General features: G+C 39.4%; 1 protein-coding gene across 2 annotated transcripts in view; it reads left to right on the top strand.

Annotated features, from left to right (window-relative positions):
- Positions 1–17839, top strand: part of LOC139459797 (band 7 protein AGAP004871-like) — a 120568-nt gene that overhangs the window by 84367 nt on the left and 18362 nt on the right. For both annotated transcript variants that reach the window (XM_071241467.1, XM_071241468.1), the window contains exons 3-4: positions 5420–5492; positions 7631–7713. In XM_071241467.1, the coding sequence (XP_071097568.1) occupies positions 5420–5492; positions 7631–7713 (156 nt within the window). The remainder of the gene's footprint in view (positions 1–5419; positions 5493–7630; positions 7714–17839) is intronic.

The raw sequence follows: 17839 nt of genomic DNA, 5'->3' as shown, positions 1-17839 counted from the left end.
CAGCAACCCATGATTGTCATAAGAGGCAAATAACATGATCGGGTGGTCAGGCTCGCTGACTTGGTTGATGCATTTCATTGTTTCCAGTGTCACTGGATTGTCTGGACCTGAGTCACTTATCTACATGCCAGTGTCACATGGCTGGAATATTGCTGAGTGTGGTGTTAAACAACAAACAAACATTTGGTGTGTACAGTGAAATATTTTTAGCTTCAATTTTTTTAAAAGTTGTTTAGGGGAACCAAGTAGTAGAAGTGTTTGCTCATCATGATAAAGGCCTGGGTTCCTGGTGTCCCCCCCACCAGGATATTGCTTGAGTATTGCTAAAAGCCTGTAAAACCCAACCCACACACTCACTTCCTAAATATTATCGACCCATGAAGATCTAGGTGCCGTTGAACAAAACATCCTTAGTGCTACGACTGTCGTAAGTCTATGTAAAGGTATGGGAGTTATTATCACCTTAGCGCTAAGGTCGCTTTGTACAACGCACCCTGGTCCTCAGCTACCCATGCTTGCTGTAAAAAGCACCTGTGTGGATTGGTGCTCATGATATCAATCACTGGATTGTCTGGCTCAGATCGGTTACTTACAGACTGCAGCCATATAGCTGGAATATTGCTGAGTGCAGCATTAAACAACAAACAAAACAAACCAATCCTCAATATTATCACTGTGTATTATATCATTAAACTTTATCACTATTTTACACCCGGTATGATTATCATTTTAAATAATTTTTAGAACCAGATCTGCCATTTTGCAACAATCAAGGTTCAGATTAGTAATGGCTATCGGTTTTTCCAGCCATGATATCATGAACGAACACGCTCAGTTCAAGGTCAATTATCTTGCCCGGAGACATAAACATGCAATGAAATCAGATATTAAGCACTCACGTGTCGTGGTAATTGTCCCGTAACACCAAGACTTCTGAGTACAGAAAGTCCGGTATCGGGTATCATTCACTCTATGAGTTAAGAAGGACCTGAACATGATCTCCTGTGTGAGTTCCACCAGTTGTAAATGTATGACCACTTTGTTCAGCTGTGTGTGAAGACCATTTCTGGTGTACCCCGCTGTGATATTGCTGGAATATTGCTAAAAGCGGCATAAAAACCATACTCACTCACTGTTCAGCTGTGCTGGGTACTGAATGTTTCTAACTCAAAGTTGTTCACTAAACAATGTACATAAGGTTACTCTATTTGGGGTAAATTTTACATAATTTTTAAGACCAGACCAATTGAATTTCTCGTGTTACAAATTTCATTTATCATAATGCCAAGAGGAAGAGCAAAAATATAAAAAATGAAAAATGATATTTCCTAAAATTTACACTCTGGAAGTATTTGTTTCACAAAAATATGAACTAAAAATAAGTCCTAATTAAATAAAACACCCTTATTGTTAATAGCTTTTACGTTTTGTTTTGTTAGATACCTTTGCAATATTGAAGGGAACACAGTGAGGAGCAACAGTTATAATGTAAAGTTTTCCCATCACACCAACCCGGTTTCTCATCGAATATTTGGGCTCAGTTACTTGTTTGATTGGACCCTTGAAGATTCTTGGGTAGAATAGGTCTTCAGCAACCCATACTTGCCGTAAAAGGCGACTATGCTTGTCGTAAAAGGCGACTAACGGGATCACGGGGTCAGACTCGCTGACTTGGTTGATACATGTCATCGATCTCAATTGCGTGGATCAATGCTCATGATGTCAATCACTGAATTGTCTGGTCCAGACTCGATTATTTACAGACCGCCTTCATATAGCTGGAATATTGCTGAGTGCGGGGTTAAACAACAAACAAACCAACTTGTTTGATTGCCTGTCTTTGCAACCCATCAGCTCAGAATATAAATCGCTGAATTATTTGGCCCAGACTAGATTATTTACAGGCTGCTGTCATGTACAGTGAAACCTTGTTAGTCCGGACTCTGTTCTTCTGAAAACCCAACGTTACGGACAAGTACTGCTAAAAGCAGCCTTGCTTCAAGGCTGTACTGAATGATCAGTCCATTGGTGTATAGTAATTCTCTCCCTATAATGGGCAAGTCTAGATAAGCGGACAGTCGCCAGTCTCTTATAGGGACAACTATATTATTATTTAGGTAATCTAGAAATTATGATTTAAACTAAGAACTATTGCCTTAGAGACTTGTAAAAGTCTATGCTGAGAACGCTTATATGTATACATTGTGATATTTCTCCATATCAAGATTTGTTAATCTGGAAATTTTATTATCTGGACAATTACACTGGGAACATAATGGTCTGGATCAAAAGGGTTTCATTGTGAATGGAATATTGCTGAGTTAAACAACGAACACACTTGCACAATCACTCCAGTTGAATGTAGAAATACATATAGCCTACAGACTTCAACATTAGGGACAAACGTGACCCACATCACAGGATTTGAAAATGAAGTAAGAAAACATGATTTTTACCAATGTTTCCACTGATAATTAGAATAACAGTTAAATGAAACGAAATGTTTGCCAAATTCAGATAACCAAACACATTACCTGTAATCAAAGACATAATTTGGATAGTTTAATGACTTAATAAAAATGTTACAGCCAATTTTGTCAAATTATGCATTTTTCCTTCAAATTATGCAATTTTGACCCCCTGAAAATTCACGCACACACTTGCAAGCTTACTACCCAATGAAAATTGTGTACAGATACCTCCTTTAGGCAATAGAAAAGGTTTACGGTATACAGGAAAATGTGGGAACGAAAATCTAAACTACGCCTCTTTTCCGCTTGTGGCCAACTAACACATGGTACCATTACATTCTACAAATACAGCTGCTTCATGTCACAGGATATTTTTTTGCAATAAAAACTGGCAATACTCATTTTTGCTTTTGTGCGTTTTTTAAGAAACATTTATTTTGGCACTGATAATAGAGAAAGGATCTATATCGTTTATTGTATTGCATCATAGGAGCACCGTGGTTCAGACTTGCTGTTGCATGTGTTTGTGATGGGGGAAAATGGTGGGGCAGGATACGCTTATCTTTTCGACAAACACCTGGTATCATCACTATTTGACAACAATTCATAAACACATGCTCGTGATGTAGTCAGAATTGTACATTCGACTCTGCTTTTAGTTGAGACTTCTCATAATTATGGAGGGGGCACGGGTGGCCCAGTCTAAGGTGCTGCGATTCGCTGTGCAGAGTTGCATCCCTTGGGCATGCCAGAAACCTATGATTGTGGGTTCGAATCCCGGTTCGCCCCGATTATGTTTCTAGGTTTGTCAGCACCATACCTGTGCTCGTGGGTTTCATCGAAGTGGTAAACGTCTGAGACCTGCATCACTTTGGGCTTTCCTCCCACATTAAGCTGACACGCCGCGATATGACTGGAATACTGTTAAAAGCGGCGTTAAACCCAACTCACTCACTCATGATTATGGAATATTTGTTGCTTTTATTCGTGTGTGAGCTGATGACATGGGTCAGTGTGAGAAGTCCATTATGGACGTCACACCATTTTATTGCTTCAGTAGTCTACTATGCCTTAGGTAACAGTCAAATAACAGATTAATCCCAGCAAGAAATAAATAAAGGTGTGTATGATAATTGACTGACATTGGATCCAGAGGTTTTCTAGACGCACTTGTCAAACTGTCAGTACAATGTGGCTTTTGTTCAATCGTGACTTGGCAAGAGTGCACAACCTCTTTTTCAAATCATCTGACTGACACTGACTTTCACCGTGCTTGTGTTTCAATCTCATTTAAATCAGATCATATACTCTGGTACCAGTCTGCATGAAGGACACCTCCACAGTAGGTTGCTTCAGATGAATCCTGAATGAATGTAACCGCCCATTCTAAATAAAGGATGTGTGGGTTCTTGGGCCAATCAGATGTCAGCTTTCTAAAACCTACAGTTTCATATCTTTACCACACCGATTCGGAAATGATGATCTTGGCAAAGAAATTCCACACAGAAAACAAATATGCCCTTGACAGTACACACATGGGTGTAGATACCATGGCACTCAGAAATGACAAGATGTATAAAATACCCAAACCAATATGATAGCATGGAACTTTCCATTACAGTAAAATAAAGAAGTTGTTGTCCATGAATTGTGTCTTCTTTGTCATCTGCCAACTTCTAAGGAATGCCTATCAAACAATTTGTTTTCAAGGTACAAAAAACACCACGCTTGTCTAAATGCTTCGCCCTCTTGTATCAAGAATTTGGAAGCCTTGCTGCAGATTGGCTGATTTTAGAATGTTCTTCAGAGGCATTATATATAGTGTATCGGTGTAAAAGATCATCTAAATGAGATTGGTGTGATACTAGTGTAGTTTCTCTTTCAATCACATTTCCAGTGCATTTATGTCGTGTATACATACTGGGACTTCAATTCCATAAATGTCAGCAAATGTGACGCCAGTAATATTACCAAGACATATTACTTCCACAATATGAATCAAATCCATTTTAGTATGACATTGATGCAAGTGTAATCCTATTATAGACCATTGCGTCGTGGTATTTACAATGCTTGAATGTCAGTGTGGGCTACAGATACCGAACTCAATGACCTTGACAAATAAACTGACGCAGAGATACGGAGATAAAGTGGAATGAAATAGTGTTCGATCTAACGTTATTGATATTACATGAATGAGTGAATATTGTTTTATGCAGCACTATTCCAGATATATCATAGCAGCCTGTAAAAATTTCTCTGCAATTCATGAGTTAGGTAAAAAGTTAAAATCAGGACTCACTATTTCATTATTTTGGCCATATCCTGATTTGAACATGTCACTTGAACAGTTATATGTGCAATATTCCAGCTACATGAGTCTGGACAAGACAATCCAGTGATTGATTTTATAAGGGTAAAGTTACTTTTAAGAGCATTATCATTTACAGAAGCCTGAGGTCTTCCATTAACTGCCCGTCGAAGTTGAAAAGACTGAGGGCTTCTGCAAATGATAATGCCCCGAAAAGCAGCATTGCTGTTATTATAGCTTATAAAAATGGATAGAATTAGTTATCAAATAAAAATAAACAACAATATAGGTTTTTAAACATTAACGGCAATCAATACATAACAAATGTCACTGACCCACGTTTGCAAATATAGAAATGCCATTGTACATCAATATGACGTCACCTAACAACGGGTGTGATATTGGCAATATCATCAAGCAATATGAGGGCAGTATCAAATCACAGTGGCCCGCTCATTTCTGATAACATGCAGGAGGTTTAATGATAATTCTATCCATTCAGCTATGAAATGAGCTCTGATCCCCACTGTTTAGGTACGATGACAGGACATCAACCAATATATGTATACATGTAGGTATTCTCTCACAATGTACCAGGTCCCTGATATGTTTTTGATAATCGGTTTATGTCTTTCAGGTTGTCCAAGAGTATGAAAGAGCTGTGATTTTCCGACTGGGTCGTCTGTTGTCTGGAGGGGCAAAGGGGCCAGGTAAATGACAATATCTTTAAGCCAGATCTTTTTTTGTAATTATTTCAAGACATACAGTTATTTGCCTCGGCCAGGGGTCAACAAGAATAACAGAAGTATCCAAATCACAGTTAGAATCCCTGCCTCCATTTTATCAAAAGTGGATGAAAATTATCATTTGTCCTTGCTTGACGCTTCTCCCTATGAACTGATGGGCGGTGGTGGTGGCATGGCCTTGTGGCTTAAACATTCGCTTGTTACATGGAAGACCCAGTCCTTGTTTCATCCCCTTTATGCCAAGCGCCAGACAGGGTAGCAACAAGTACCATCTTTTAGCGTCTTTGGGTAAGCTGCGGCCAGGGTTTAAACCACCGACCTTCCGCTCTCTCTCTCCAGGTAGATGCTCTACCACTAGACCACAGAGGCAGTCCCCTAGTTAGTGAGTGAGTGAGCAGATGGGTGGATGAGTTTGGTTGGGTGGGTGGGTGGGTGGGTGGGTGTGTGGCTGTATACCTGAGTGTGTAGTTAGTGAGTGAGTGGATGTGTGGATGAGTTTGGTTGGGTGGGTGGGTGGGTGGCTGGCTGTATACGTGATGTGTAGTTAGTGAGTGAGTGAGTGGATGGATGGATGAGTTAAGTTGGGTGGGTGAGTGGCTGTATACCTGAGTGTGTAGTTAGTGAGTGAGTGAGTGAGTGAGCAGATGAGTGGATGAGTTTGGTTGGATGGGTGAGTGGCTGTATACCTGAGTGTGTAGTTAGTGAGTGAGTGAGTGAGTGAGTGAGCAGATGAGTGGATGAGTTTGGTTGGGTGGGTGGGGTGGCTGTATACGCGTGTGTGTAGTTAGTGAGTGAGTGAGTGGATGGATGGATGGATGAGTTTGGTTGGGTGGGTGAGTGGCTATATACCTGAGTGTGTAGTTAATGAGTGAGTGATCTTTTATAAAAATAAATGTCTTGACTTTAGAATTGGACATTATTAGAAGAAACTTTGGTATGTGGATGGGAACTGTCAAGCCTGACTGACATCTGTGTCAAATTGAAATTGATTGTTTTTGGAATGGTAAAAATATACAATATTTAAAATGTATCAAAATGATGTGTTAAATTGATCTTGAGAAAACACCCTCCTTCGTGAAAAAATTACAAATATTAGTTGGAGCGAAAATGTTTTGAGTAATTGCTGCTGGCAATGGACAGTTATTTAGGGTCAAGTGGCATCATCCCAGGATCAGGATCAGACACTCATTTTGCCTTCAATCAGAATGAAATGTTTTCAAGTGTGTTCCTGCAGGACAGGTTTTGGATGATAGGACAATGTTTGTTTTTATTATTAGGGAAAATTATTTTATGTTTCATTTAGCCCTCGGGTTAAGGGACTTGTATCAAAGGTTTAAAACAAATCATTGAAAAACAAATATGCTTGAATTTCCTTGGGTCATAAGTGGGATGGAATACAAAACACAACACTTGACATGTTAGAAGGCCATTAAGTGTGAAAATGGGAAAAAACAAACCTGTGAAAATAGTAATCTTGTGAGTTAAATTCATTTCTTTCTTTTGATTTTGGATTTTTTTAAAATCATAATTACTGCAAATAACATTGACAATATTAATCATGAAACTATTAGAACATTCATTAATTGCTTGATTGGCTATGCAGAGTTATATGCCTTTTCAGTGCAAGGATGCTCTGGTCATAGGTTGAAATCAAAGATTTGCCTTGCTTCTAATTCTTCAGGGGCTGTAAGGTAGCACAGTGGTTAAGGTGCTTACGCGTCACGCCAGAGGCCTGGGTTCGATTTGCCCACATGGGTACAATGTGTAAAGCCCATTTCTGGTGTCCCCCACCGTGATATTACTTGAATATTGCAAATACAGCATAAAACCATACTCACTCACTCTAATTCTCCGTCTATCAAGGTCTTACCAATAATGTCGGTTTCACCTTAGTGTTAGATGTGTACAAATTACCTACCCGGTACTTCACTTTTGGCTTGTCTAACTGAAGCTTACACCTGATAGAAATGAAATACCACTGAAAGTGTCATTTGCAAACACACTGTTATGGCACTCAATGTCAGCTAAAATGAAAATCAGCTTTTTAAGTTAAAAAATCAGACATAATTATATTTAACAATATGTTTATTTTTCGCTTGCAGGAATATTTTTTGTACTGCCATGCATAGAACAGTACACCAAAGTGGATTTAAGAACAATATCATTTGACGTCCCCCCTCAAGAGGTAAGCAAAAATTCATGCCTTCTGTTCATGTTTTATTTCTCAAGGGATATTTTACTTATCAAATAATACCAGTTGCCTGCATGAATCATGTTGGTTGATATGTCTTTGAGAACTGTTTTACTTTTGGCATTTTGAAGGAGAAAATATTCAGTTCCACTTAGAGGTGACATTTAACAAATTTGTGAATCTGTGGAATCTCTAGAGTGTCCTTTAAACAATAAACTGACAGATTCCAGTTGTCAGGGATTTGTGTCAATGTTGAAGGTTGCAAGTACTGAAGATGCTGAACCTTGTTGTTGTAAGGTATTGAGAGGTGAGAGGGGAAATATTATAGTTAGATGAGAGGAGCCCGATAGAAAAATGTCAAATGTTGATGGAATGAAATTTAGGATTATGCCGATAAATTGTCCATTTCAGTGCTCATTGTAGTGACCAGACCTCACTCACTCACTCGCTCACTCACTCACTCAAACACCCATTCACTCACTCACCCATTACAGTGCTCAGTGTAGTGACCTGACCTCACTCACTCACTCACCACTCACTCAAACGACCACACACTCAATCATTCACTGAAATGCCCACCCACCTTCTCACTCACTCACTCACTCACTCACTCACTCACTCACTCAAATGTCCACCCACCTTCTCACTCACTCACTCACTCAACCATTGACCATTGACCCTTGTTTGCATACATGTCATATGTTTTCTTCTGGGAAATCATTGCCTAACTTTTTGTAGTTTCTTTGAGCCTTCACAGTTTGCACATTTGACATTGCATGTTTGTTTTTGGAATATATGGCACAGTAAAAACCCTTGGTGGTTTGTTGGAGAGAGCTTGCTGACACTACAGTGGCAGGAGGCTCGACAAGACTTTCAAACCATTTTCACTGCTCCATGTTTTCAGCTTCAAGATAGAGTAGAAACATGTATGTCGCAACATGACGATAATACAGCGAAGGCTACCAGCAAAGGGACCACATGGTCGAACACCGTTTTGGAGATTCTTTAATTGAATGATTAATTTTTGTGTACTACATGAGGGAAAACAATTTCTTGACATTGTCTATTTTAAAGCTTGATTCCGTTCATTTTTTTTGTTATATTGGAGGGATGACATTGTAGATTATCATACCTCCATGTCTGAGATGAGATCTGATTGGTCCAGGTGATCTTGATAAAATACTGTGTAACCTGCCTCGGAAGGTAATAAATTTCTCAGCGGGGCAATAAATCTCTTACACCCCACCACGAGCAATGCAGTCTGCACGTGGATTTCTGAGAGGCAGAATAAATCCCTTATACCCTGCTTCAATGTGAAAAGCTGCACGCTTTTCCTCGGCTATATCGAACAGCTGTTCTCTATCAATTCTGAATTTGTGTTAATTTATTTACAATGTGACATTAAAACATGTCGGTAAGATAAATTCATTGTAACAGGATCATGAGGGCTACATGGGGTTTTATGCATCCCGCGTTAGGTCTTATACCCCTCGTGATCCCGCTATAATTTCTATTATGTTACCACTCTTAAGTCAATACCGACCAGGTGGCCCCTTTACCAGTAAGCCTTCCTCATCATGTTCAGTTGTCTTGCTCTTGTTGTGTATTGGCTTGGTAATTGTAGTTGATGGTAGGGAATGATAAAGCGAAACATCAATGATTTGGCAATGATAAAGCATCAGTGCTGACAGGGGATGACTTCTTTACTCATTGATTCATCGTTATCACCAGTTACCCATCATCTTCCAACATTATCAGGCCAAAGATTCCTGTTACCACATCACTCGGCAGGACATTGGTGCCATAATGGTTTAGTTCCTGGAAGTGCTTCTCCCTGACCTGGCCTTTTATACTCTATTGGTTCATTAGCCAATCAATGACTTGGCACTTCAAACAAGAATTATGCAGTCTTGTATTACATGGTTGATGCAAGGCTTATTCCAGTACTTGTTTTGAGCAGTAAATAATGACATCTTTTCTTGTAGTCTTAGTCTGAAGATATTGACTCTGAGATTCTTGTAACTGATCTTGTACATGTCTGGAATCATGTGGTTTGTCTGATCTTGTGTTCAGATGAGCACATTGGTCAATACCATCAATCTGCTGCCATCTGCATCGCTGACTGTTCGATGGGTGTTAAATCACAGAAACTGCAGAAGAGCAGCGCCAACACAATGGCTGCTGCTTGTTCATAGTCATTTGTACATTAGTGCAATGGTTTTTAGGTTTGTGTAAATGCCTGGTGTCATCTCTGATTTTCAGTGATCCATTCGTATATTTTTCACTGGAATCTGTTTCTTGGGAAATCAAGACTGGTTATTCTGTAGCTACGATGTTTTATATTTACATAGGCTTGGGTTACAAAACTGAATTGGAACATAAATCATCTATATATATAAAAGACTTAAATACCCAGTGATAAACAAGATTTGTGTCTTGGGTCAAGTGGTACAGGGGATTTCATGCTGTAAAGTTTCATGCTAGTGAAACAAATTTATGAAATTACAGTTACATTATATTCATGATTCTGCTTTGAATATACTGATTTCCATAATGCATTTTGTGTATTTTACTCGGAAACTTACTTATTTGTACATATAATTTAAAGGACTCATCTATATATTTGTTCGTCAACACAGAAGTGTTTCATCAAACATGAGACCATGCATGGCTTCATTACTGTATTGGGGGCACGGGTGGCCCAGTCATCTAAGGCTCCGCGATTCGCTGTGCAGAGATGCATCCCTTGGGCACGCCAGAAACCTATGATTGTGGGTTCGAATTCTGGTTCACCCTGATTATGTTTCTAGGTTTGTCAGCACCATACCTGTGCTCGTGGGTTTCACCGAAGTGGTAAACGTCTGAGACTTGCATCACTTCGGGCTTTCCTCCTACATGTACATTTAGCTGACAAGCCATGATATAACTTATTAATATAACTGTTAAAAGCGGCGTTAAACCCAACTCACTCACTCACTCTTTACTTTATTCAGAAAGGTACTGACCATTATGGGTTGGACTAAGGTCAGGCCCTCCTATCTATTTGAATAAGAAGTGTTGAATAGGTTTATAATGGAAGTGTATTGGTAGCATAGCTTCTGGAACCAAATGCATTTAATATGCGAACAAAAGGAAACACTATCGGTTTTGACAGCGGTTGGTAAAGGTATTCGTGTACTGCAACTATGGGAAACTTGGTCAAACGGAGTGGAATAGGTTTGGCTGTGTCTGTCAAAAGCCGATTGTAGCTAATTGACAACACCTTTTCTGGGAAAACTGTACAAGAAATGACAGCGATAAATAAATAAGTGACAAGCAAAAAAATTTTCCTTTGTTTAGTCTGACTCGAAATCTTTTCTTATAAAGCATAAAATGCATGGCATGGAGCAACCAGTATTCATATGCATCCGAATTTGTTATCTGATGTGGGAGACGTGTCTTGTATCAGTTATTGCAAATAAATGGACAGTAGTCAGGTATAGTGTCCGAACACGCTGAAGATGTCCACCAGATCCCAGCCATCTTGGCAACTGTGTTGCAGCCAAAACAGACACATCAGGATCTGGTAATGGTATATGTTTCCATTTGACTCCCATCAAAATACATCAATAATGCATGCAAAATAAAATAAATTGAATAATCTGTATCAAAGGGGAATATGTTCAATGCGCATAAACTTCTTAATAAGAATTACATTCACTGAAAACAAGCATTGATTAAAACACTTCCCGCACTGTCAGCCATGTTTTAACAGATATGGCCGAATGTGCAGTGATTCCAATGCAAACCGCTGCTGTGATGATAATTTAAGTTTCTGCATTTATATCGCATTTAAACTATTCTTTTGCGCTTGGTAGCTTCAAACAGGATAGTTCTTACAACAATTCTGATAATGATAAAGGAGGGCCTTGAAAGTAGGTCTGGGCCTTAATTGTGTTAGTTCAGTGCCTTGAGTGACCTGTGGTCAGCCACCTGATGTTGTCCTCAAGGGGCACCTGCTTCCTCCAGGTCATTCTCCGGAAGACCACAGCAGCAGAATATTGAATTCATATCTACCACTTTACTGTAGCATAATATAGAATTCACAGCTGAGATGTTCTTCAGTAGCAGTTTATAGAATTCATATCTACCATTTTTTGGTAACATAATATAAAATTCATATCTATCATTCTTCAGAAGCATTTTATAGAATTCATATGTACCTTTCTTCAAATGCATAATAGAGAATTCATATCTACCATTCTTTGGCTGTGTAATATAGAATGCATATCTACCATGTTTCGGTAACATAGAATTCATATCTACCATTCTTTGGATGTGTAATATAGAATGCATATCTACTATGTTTCGGTAACATAGAATTCATATCTACCATTCTTTGGCTGTGTAATATAGAATGCATATCTACCATGTTTCGGTAACATAGAATTCATATCTACCATTCTTTGGCTGTGTAATATAGAATGCATATCTACCTTGTTTCGGTAACATAGAATTCACATCTACCATTCTTTGGCTGTGTAATATAGAATGCATATCTACCATGTTTCGGTAACATAGAATTCACATCTACCATTCTTTGGCTGTGTAATATAGAATGCATATCTACCGTGTTTCGGTAACATAGAATTCATATCTATTATCCTTATGTAGCGCAATAAAGAATTCATGTGTACAATCTTCCGGTAGTGTAATTTTTATCTACCATTCTTCAGTTGCATGATAAAGAATTCTTATCTACCATTCTTCACAACTTCCATTAGGAATGTTGATAAGCTTTTGGAAAATATGAAATATTTAATTATGTTAGTTACATCAGCAGAAAAAGGTAAAATATGTGAGATTAGAAGTGTAAAAAAATTGTTGACTTTCATTGCTGTCTGGAGAATCGTCTTGTTCCAGTGAGTTCCCTGTGGCGCTGTTTGCTACTTTTAGTATTATGCTTGATCAACTCTGGTTCCTAGTGATGTCACAGAAGGCGCCATTTTCCTTGTTTGTGCAGGGGAGGTGGGATAGACTAGTGGTTGAAGCATTTGCTCATCAGGACAAAGGCTTGGGTTTGATTCCCCACACGGGTACAATGAGTGAAGCCCATATCGATATCACTGCAATAATACTAAAATCTGTGTACAACCCAACACACTCACTCACTCACTCACTCCTACCCAGGGTAATTTGTGCTGAACATGTAAAACACAGCCCACAAGTCTTTGTTAACATAAAAATCAACTGAAATTGGTGTCAAAAGACAAGTTTGGGCTTATTTTTTGCACAGGTTGTGATCATAAAGTTATGGAAATAACTAATTCTTGAAACATGAATAAGACCTATTTAGAAAATAAACAAACAGTGTATACAGTGATTGTCATGTAAGTACGCCATCATATTGTTTGCAGCTGCATTAAAAAACAAAGTATTAACCTTTCTTCTCATCATCTGGCAATGACTACTTCAATATCTCTCTCACGTGACCTTCACCTGCCTGATATGAATTGAAGGATACTTCTTGACAGAAAAAAAAGATTACAAAGTTGTATTTCGGGAGGGCATAGCTCAAACCAATTACACGCTTTGCAGAAACATTGGAGAGTGTAGTCTCTGGGGAAGGGGTTAAATATAACTTATACCATGGCACCATGTGATCAACACAATTCTGTAGCTATGGTTTATGAGGGGTATTACCTGTGTTTGGAAAGATACTTCCAGAAGGGGTTAAATATGAATGTTATAACATGTTTGGGAAGATATTTCCAAAAGGGGTTAAATATGAGTGTCATAACATGTTTTGGAAGATATTTACAAAAGGGGTTAAGTATGAATGTTATAACATGTTTGGGAAGATATTTCCAGAAGGGGTTGAATGTGAATGTTATAACATGTTTAGGAAGATATTTCCCGAGTGGCTTACATATGAATGTTATAACATGTTTGAGCAGATATTTCCAGAAGGGGTAAAGTATGAATGTTATAACATGTTTGGGAAGATACTTACAGAAGGAGTTTTATATGAATGTTACTACCTGTTTGAAAAGATATTTCGAGGAAGAGTGAACATAGAACTTGTTGCACGGCAGTGTGAGGAACTCAATGGTGTGACAAGTACTGCATGGGATACAAGGGTTATACTATTTTGTGAAGGCCATCCAGCAATCAATACGAAGAGACTTGTGGGGAACCTAGTCAGTCAGTCAGTCAGTCACGTCATCCACTGGCAACTGCTTCAGTAGGGAAGCTGGCAAACACTTGGTGTGGTTTGTGTCAGGGGTATAAACTTATTTTATAAGCTGGGATCAAAACTCATTCTCTTTTGATTATGAAGAAGATTATTAGTTTATCTTAAGATGTGTTTCTTTAGTCAAACAATAACGTCAATTGTTCTGTTCTCATTTCCAAACAGCCTCTAGATCCTCTCTTAGTTTATAGAAAGTGTGGACAGGGCTTGACAAGGAATACGATGTCTCTGAATGATGACTTGTCGCTCTGTCTGGTATCATCCTGTCAGTTATATGGACCCTATAGTGAATGAATGAATTGGTTCTTTCACTATCAATCTGGTTAGTTGCATTAGGGTCCCAATCATATACTACCCTTAAAGACCCGGGTTTCAGCAACCCATGCTTTCCTTAAAAGGCGACGATGGTGGTCATAAGAGGCGACTAACAGGATCAGGTGGTCAGGCTCGCTGACTTAGTTGATGCATGTCATCATATCCCTTATCGATGCTTATGATGTCAATCACTGGATTGTCTGGTCCAGACTCGATTATTTACAGACCACCGTCATATAGCTGGAATATTGCTGAGTGTGGCGTTAAACAACAAACAAACAAACAAACAAAAATCTTGAAGCCGTAAGTCAGACTTGGCAGGGCTTGTGGAAGCTGCATCATTCATTCTTGGGCTTAAGTCCTGCCCCGGACTGAAGCTCATAAATGAGGGTCATGTAGCACATCTGGTCTATCCTTAGGCAAGTCACTTTGTTTGAAATGTGCCTCTGTTCACCCAGCAGTGAATGGGTACCTGGTAGGATGAGATGGTAATGTGACTGTTAACCTTCTAGTGCCTCACAGGCACCTTGGGTTGTATTCTCCCCAGGGAGCTGAGAAAGAAATTCAGATGCACACTGATCCATTGACCGGGGGTGAAAATGTAGTTTTGTGTTATAAATATGCACAATTAAGTTTCAGCTCAGAAGTCCAAGATTTTTAAAAAGGGGGGCACACATGGTCTTCAGTGCAATATTTTTCATAATTAGAAAGCTGTTTTGTTTTGTGAGCAAAGTAAACTCTTTGTTGACATTGTCCTAAATTGTAGGAGAAATGCCAACAATTTCTACTTCACAAACTACCACTGGCCACGGTTGGCGCCATTTTCATTTATGAAAAATGGTCATACGACAGAAGTAAGCAAACAGTGATTTGATTTAAGAAATGCAGCACTCATCCAGTATGAAATTATTTACACTTCTGCTGATGCCAAGTGCCAATTGTGGAAGAGTTGCTTCCCTTTCATTGAGAAATGAATCAATATTTTAGTGTTGTTGGTGAATTATTAAACATTATCATCATTTTTTTTAATTCTTTTGGCGGGTCCATAATATAATAACCAAAACTTGGTCTAGCCTTAATCAAAAATTTAATTTCCTCCGAAATAGTGTTTTAAAATTTAATCGATACCTGGTTTGAAAAAGTATGTCAGAGACAGCTTTTTGTTTTGTCTGTTGCTGAACGTTGGTTCGGCTGATCAACAAGAGAAATATATCCAAATGTTGGTTCAGGAATGGGTTATAGGAAGGGGCTGAGTGGGATAAGTGCTTTAATTATCTGTGAACAACATTCCTTTGGATTTTATCTCTTGAATAATAGAAAACAAAATTAAATTTGACAGTTAAGCTATGGGTGAAAGGCTTGAACCTCAAGGAAACATGCCAGCAGCATGGGCAGGGTCTGTTATCAAGAGGGTCCTGAAGGGAGAGGTCACAAGTCATTCATCAGTAATGAGGGTCCAGAAGGGAGAGGTCACAAGTCATTCATCAGTAATGAGGGTCCAGAAGGGGGAGGTAACACATCATTCGTCAGTAATGAGGGTCCAGAATGGGGAGGTCACACGTCATTAGTCAGTAATGAGGATGCAGAAGGGGGAGGTCACAAGTCATTCATCAGTAATGAGGGTCCAGAAGGAGGAGGTCACACGTCATTCATCAGTAATGAGGGTCCAGAAGGGGGAGGTCACAAGTCATTCATCAGTAATGAGGATGCAGAAGGGGGAGGTCACAAATCATTCATCAGTAATGAGGGTCCAGAAGGGGAGGTCAGAAGTCATTAGTCAGTAATGAGGGTCCAGAAGGGGGAGGTCACACGTCATTCATCAGTAATGAGGGTCCAGAAGGGGGAGGTCACACATCATTCATCAGTAATGAGGATGCAGAAGGGGGAGGTCACAAGTCATTCATCAGTAATGAGGGTCCAGAAGGGGGAGGTCACAAGTCATTCATCAGTAATGAGGATGCAGAAGGGGGAGGTCACAAGTCATTCATCAGTAATGAGGGTCCAGAAGGGGGAGGTCACAAGTCATTAGTCAGTAATGAGGGTCCAGAAGGGGGAGGTCACAAGTCATTCATCAGTAATGAGGGTCCAGAAGGGGGAGGTCACAAGTCATTCATCAGTAATGAGGATGCAGAAGGGGGAGGTCACAAGTCATTCATCAGTAATGAGGGTCCAGAAGGGGGAGGTCACAAGTCATTCATCAGTAATGAGGGTCCAGAAGGGGGAGGTCACAAGTCATTCGTCAGTAATGAGGGTCCGAAAGGAGTAGATCACAAGTCATTTGTCAGTAATGAGGGTCCAGAATGGGGAGGTCACACATCATTAGTCAGTAATGAGGGTCCAGAAGGGGGAGGTCACAAGTAATTTGTCAGTAATAAGGGTCCTGATGGTTGAGATCACAAGTCATTAGTCAGTAAAATTTGGGGCCTTTAGTAGGAATCATTATGTTTTTGGCTTAGTAGAAAATTCACACGATTAGCGGACAAGCTGTCAAATGCAAAATTGTCTTGGCATAAATGCGGATAATCAGTCTGTAGGGAAACATGGGGACAGTTGATTCTGCTTTCATTGCATTACTGCAATTCATGTTTTGCAAATACCAAACAATGACTGGTTTTTGTGTCTTTAGATCTAGTTAAATATGATTTTTGGCACAATTATAAACAGTAAAGTTTTAATTAAAGCTAAGCAATTTTTTATGACATTTAATGTTAATCTTTTATAATAAAAATTTGACTTTTTAAAGTTGATTTGTGCTAAACAGCAGAATTGGTTTCTTCCATCAGACCCGTGAAGATTCCGGGGTAGAATAGCTCTTCAGCAACCCATGCTTGCCGTAAAAGGTGACTATACTTGTCGTAAAAGTCTAACGGGATTGGGTGGTCAGGCTCGCTGACTTGGTTGATGCATGTCATCGATCCCAATTGTGTGGATCGATGCTCATGATAGTAATCACTGGATTGTCTGGTCCAGACTCGATTATTTATGGACCGCCATCATATAGCTGGAATATTGCTGAGTGCGGCGTTAAACAACCAACCAACCAACCAACCAACCAATTCTTCCATCAACCAGCCTACTATGCTTCTGGCAACTTACACTAAGCTCACACTAGCTGCCAGGTAGATAATTCCCAGTGTTTAAGCTATGATCAGTTACACTACCATGCCTGGCTAAACACAATTGTAACTGACTGGTTGATAATCACGGTGTGATGAAGACACAGACAGACGAAGACTGAATTACCGTTGATGGATCAGCCTGCATGGAACTGATGCCGTGCCAGGAGTGATCTTCTGTGTGCGGAACTTGAACCCAGAGAAGCTGGGGGAACTTGCAGAGACATATTGATTATGAAAGTGAGGGATATAATGTCGGAGCTAGGCAGAGCAATCAGTGAAATATAACACTGAAATACTTGTTCAGTTTGCAGGAATTGATGTTTTTCAAGTGAATTAGTTGTATAGTGTTGAGGCATCAGTTATTTCTTAACAGTTCAGTTAAGAAATGGACCCGTGAAGATCCGTGTTGGAATTGATCTTCTGAGCAACCCTTGCTTGTCGTAAGAGGCGACTA

This window comes from Haliotis cracherodii, unplaced genomic scaffold (assembly GCF_022045235.1).
Source record: "Haliotis cracherodii isolate W230 unplaced genomic scaffold, xgHalCrac1.p SCAF_13, whole genome shotgun sequence".
NCBI lineage: Eukaryota > Metazoa > Mollusca > Gastropoda > Lepetellida > Haliotidae > Haliotis > Haliotis cracherodii.
This window is presented reverse-complemented; position numbering and strand designations above follow the sequence as displayed.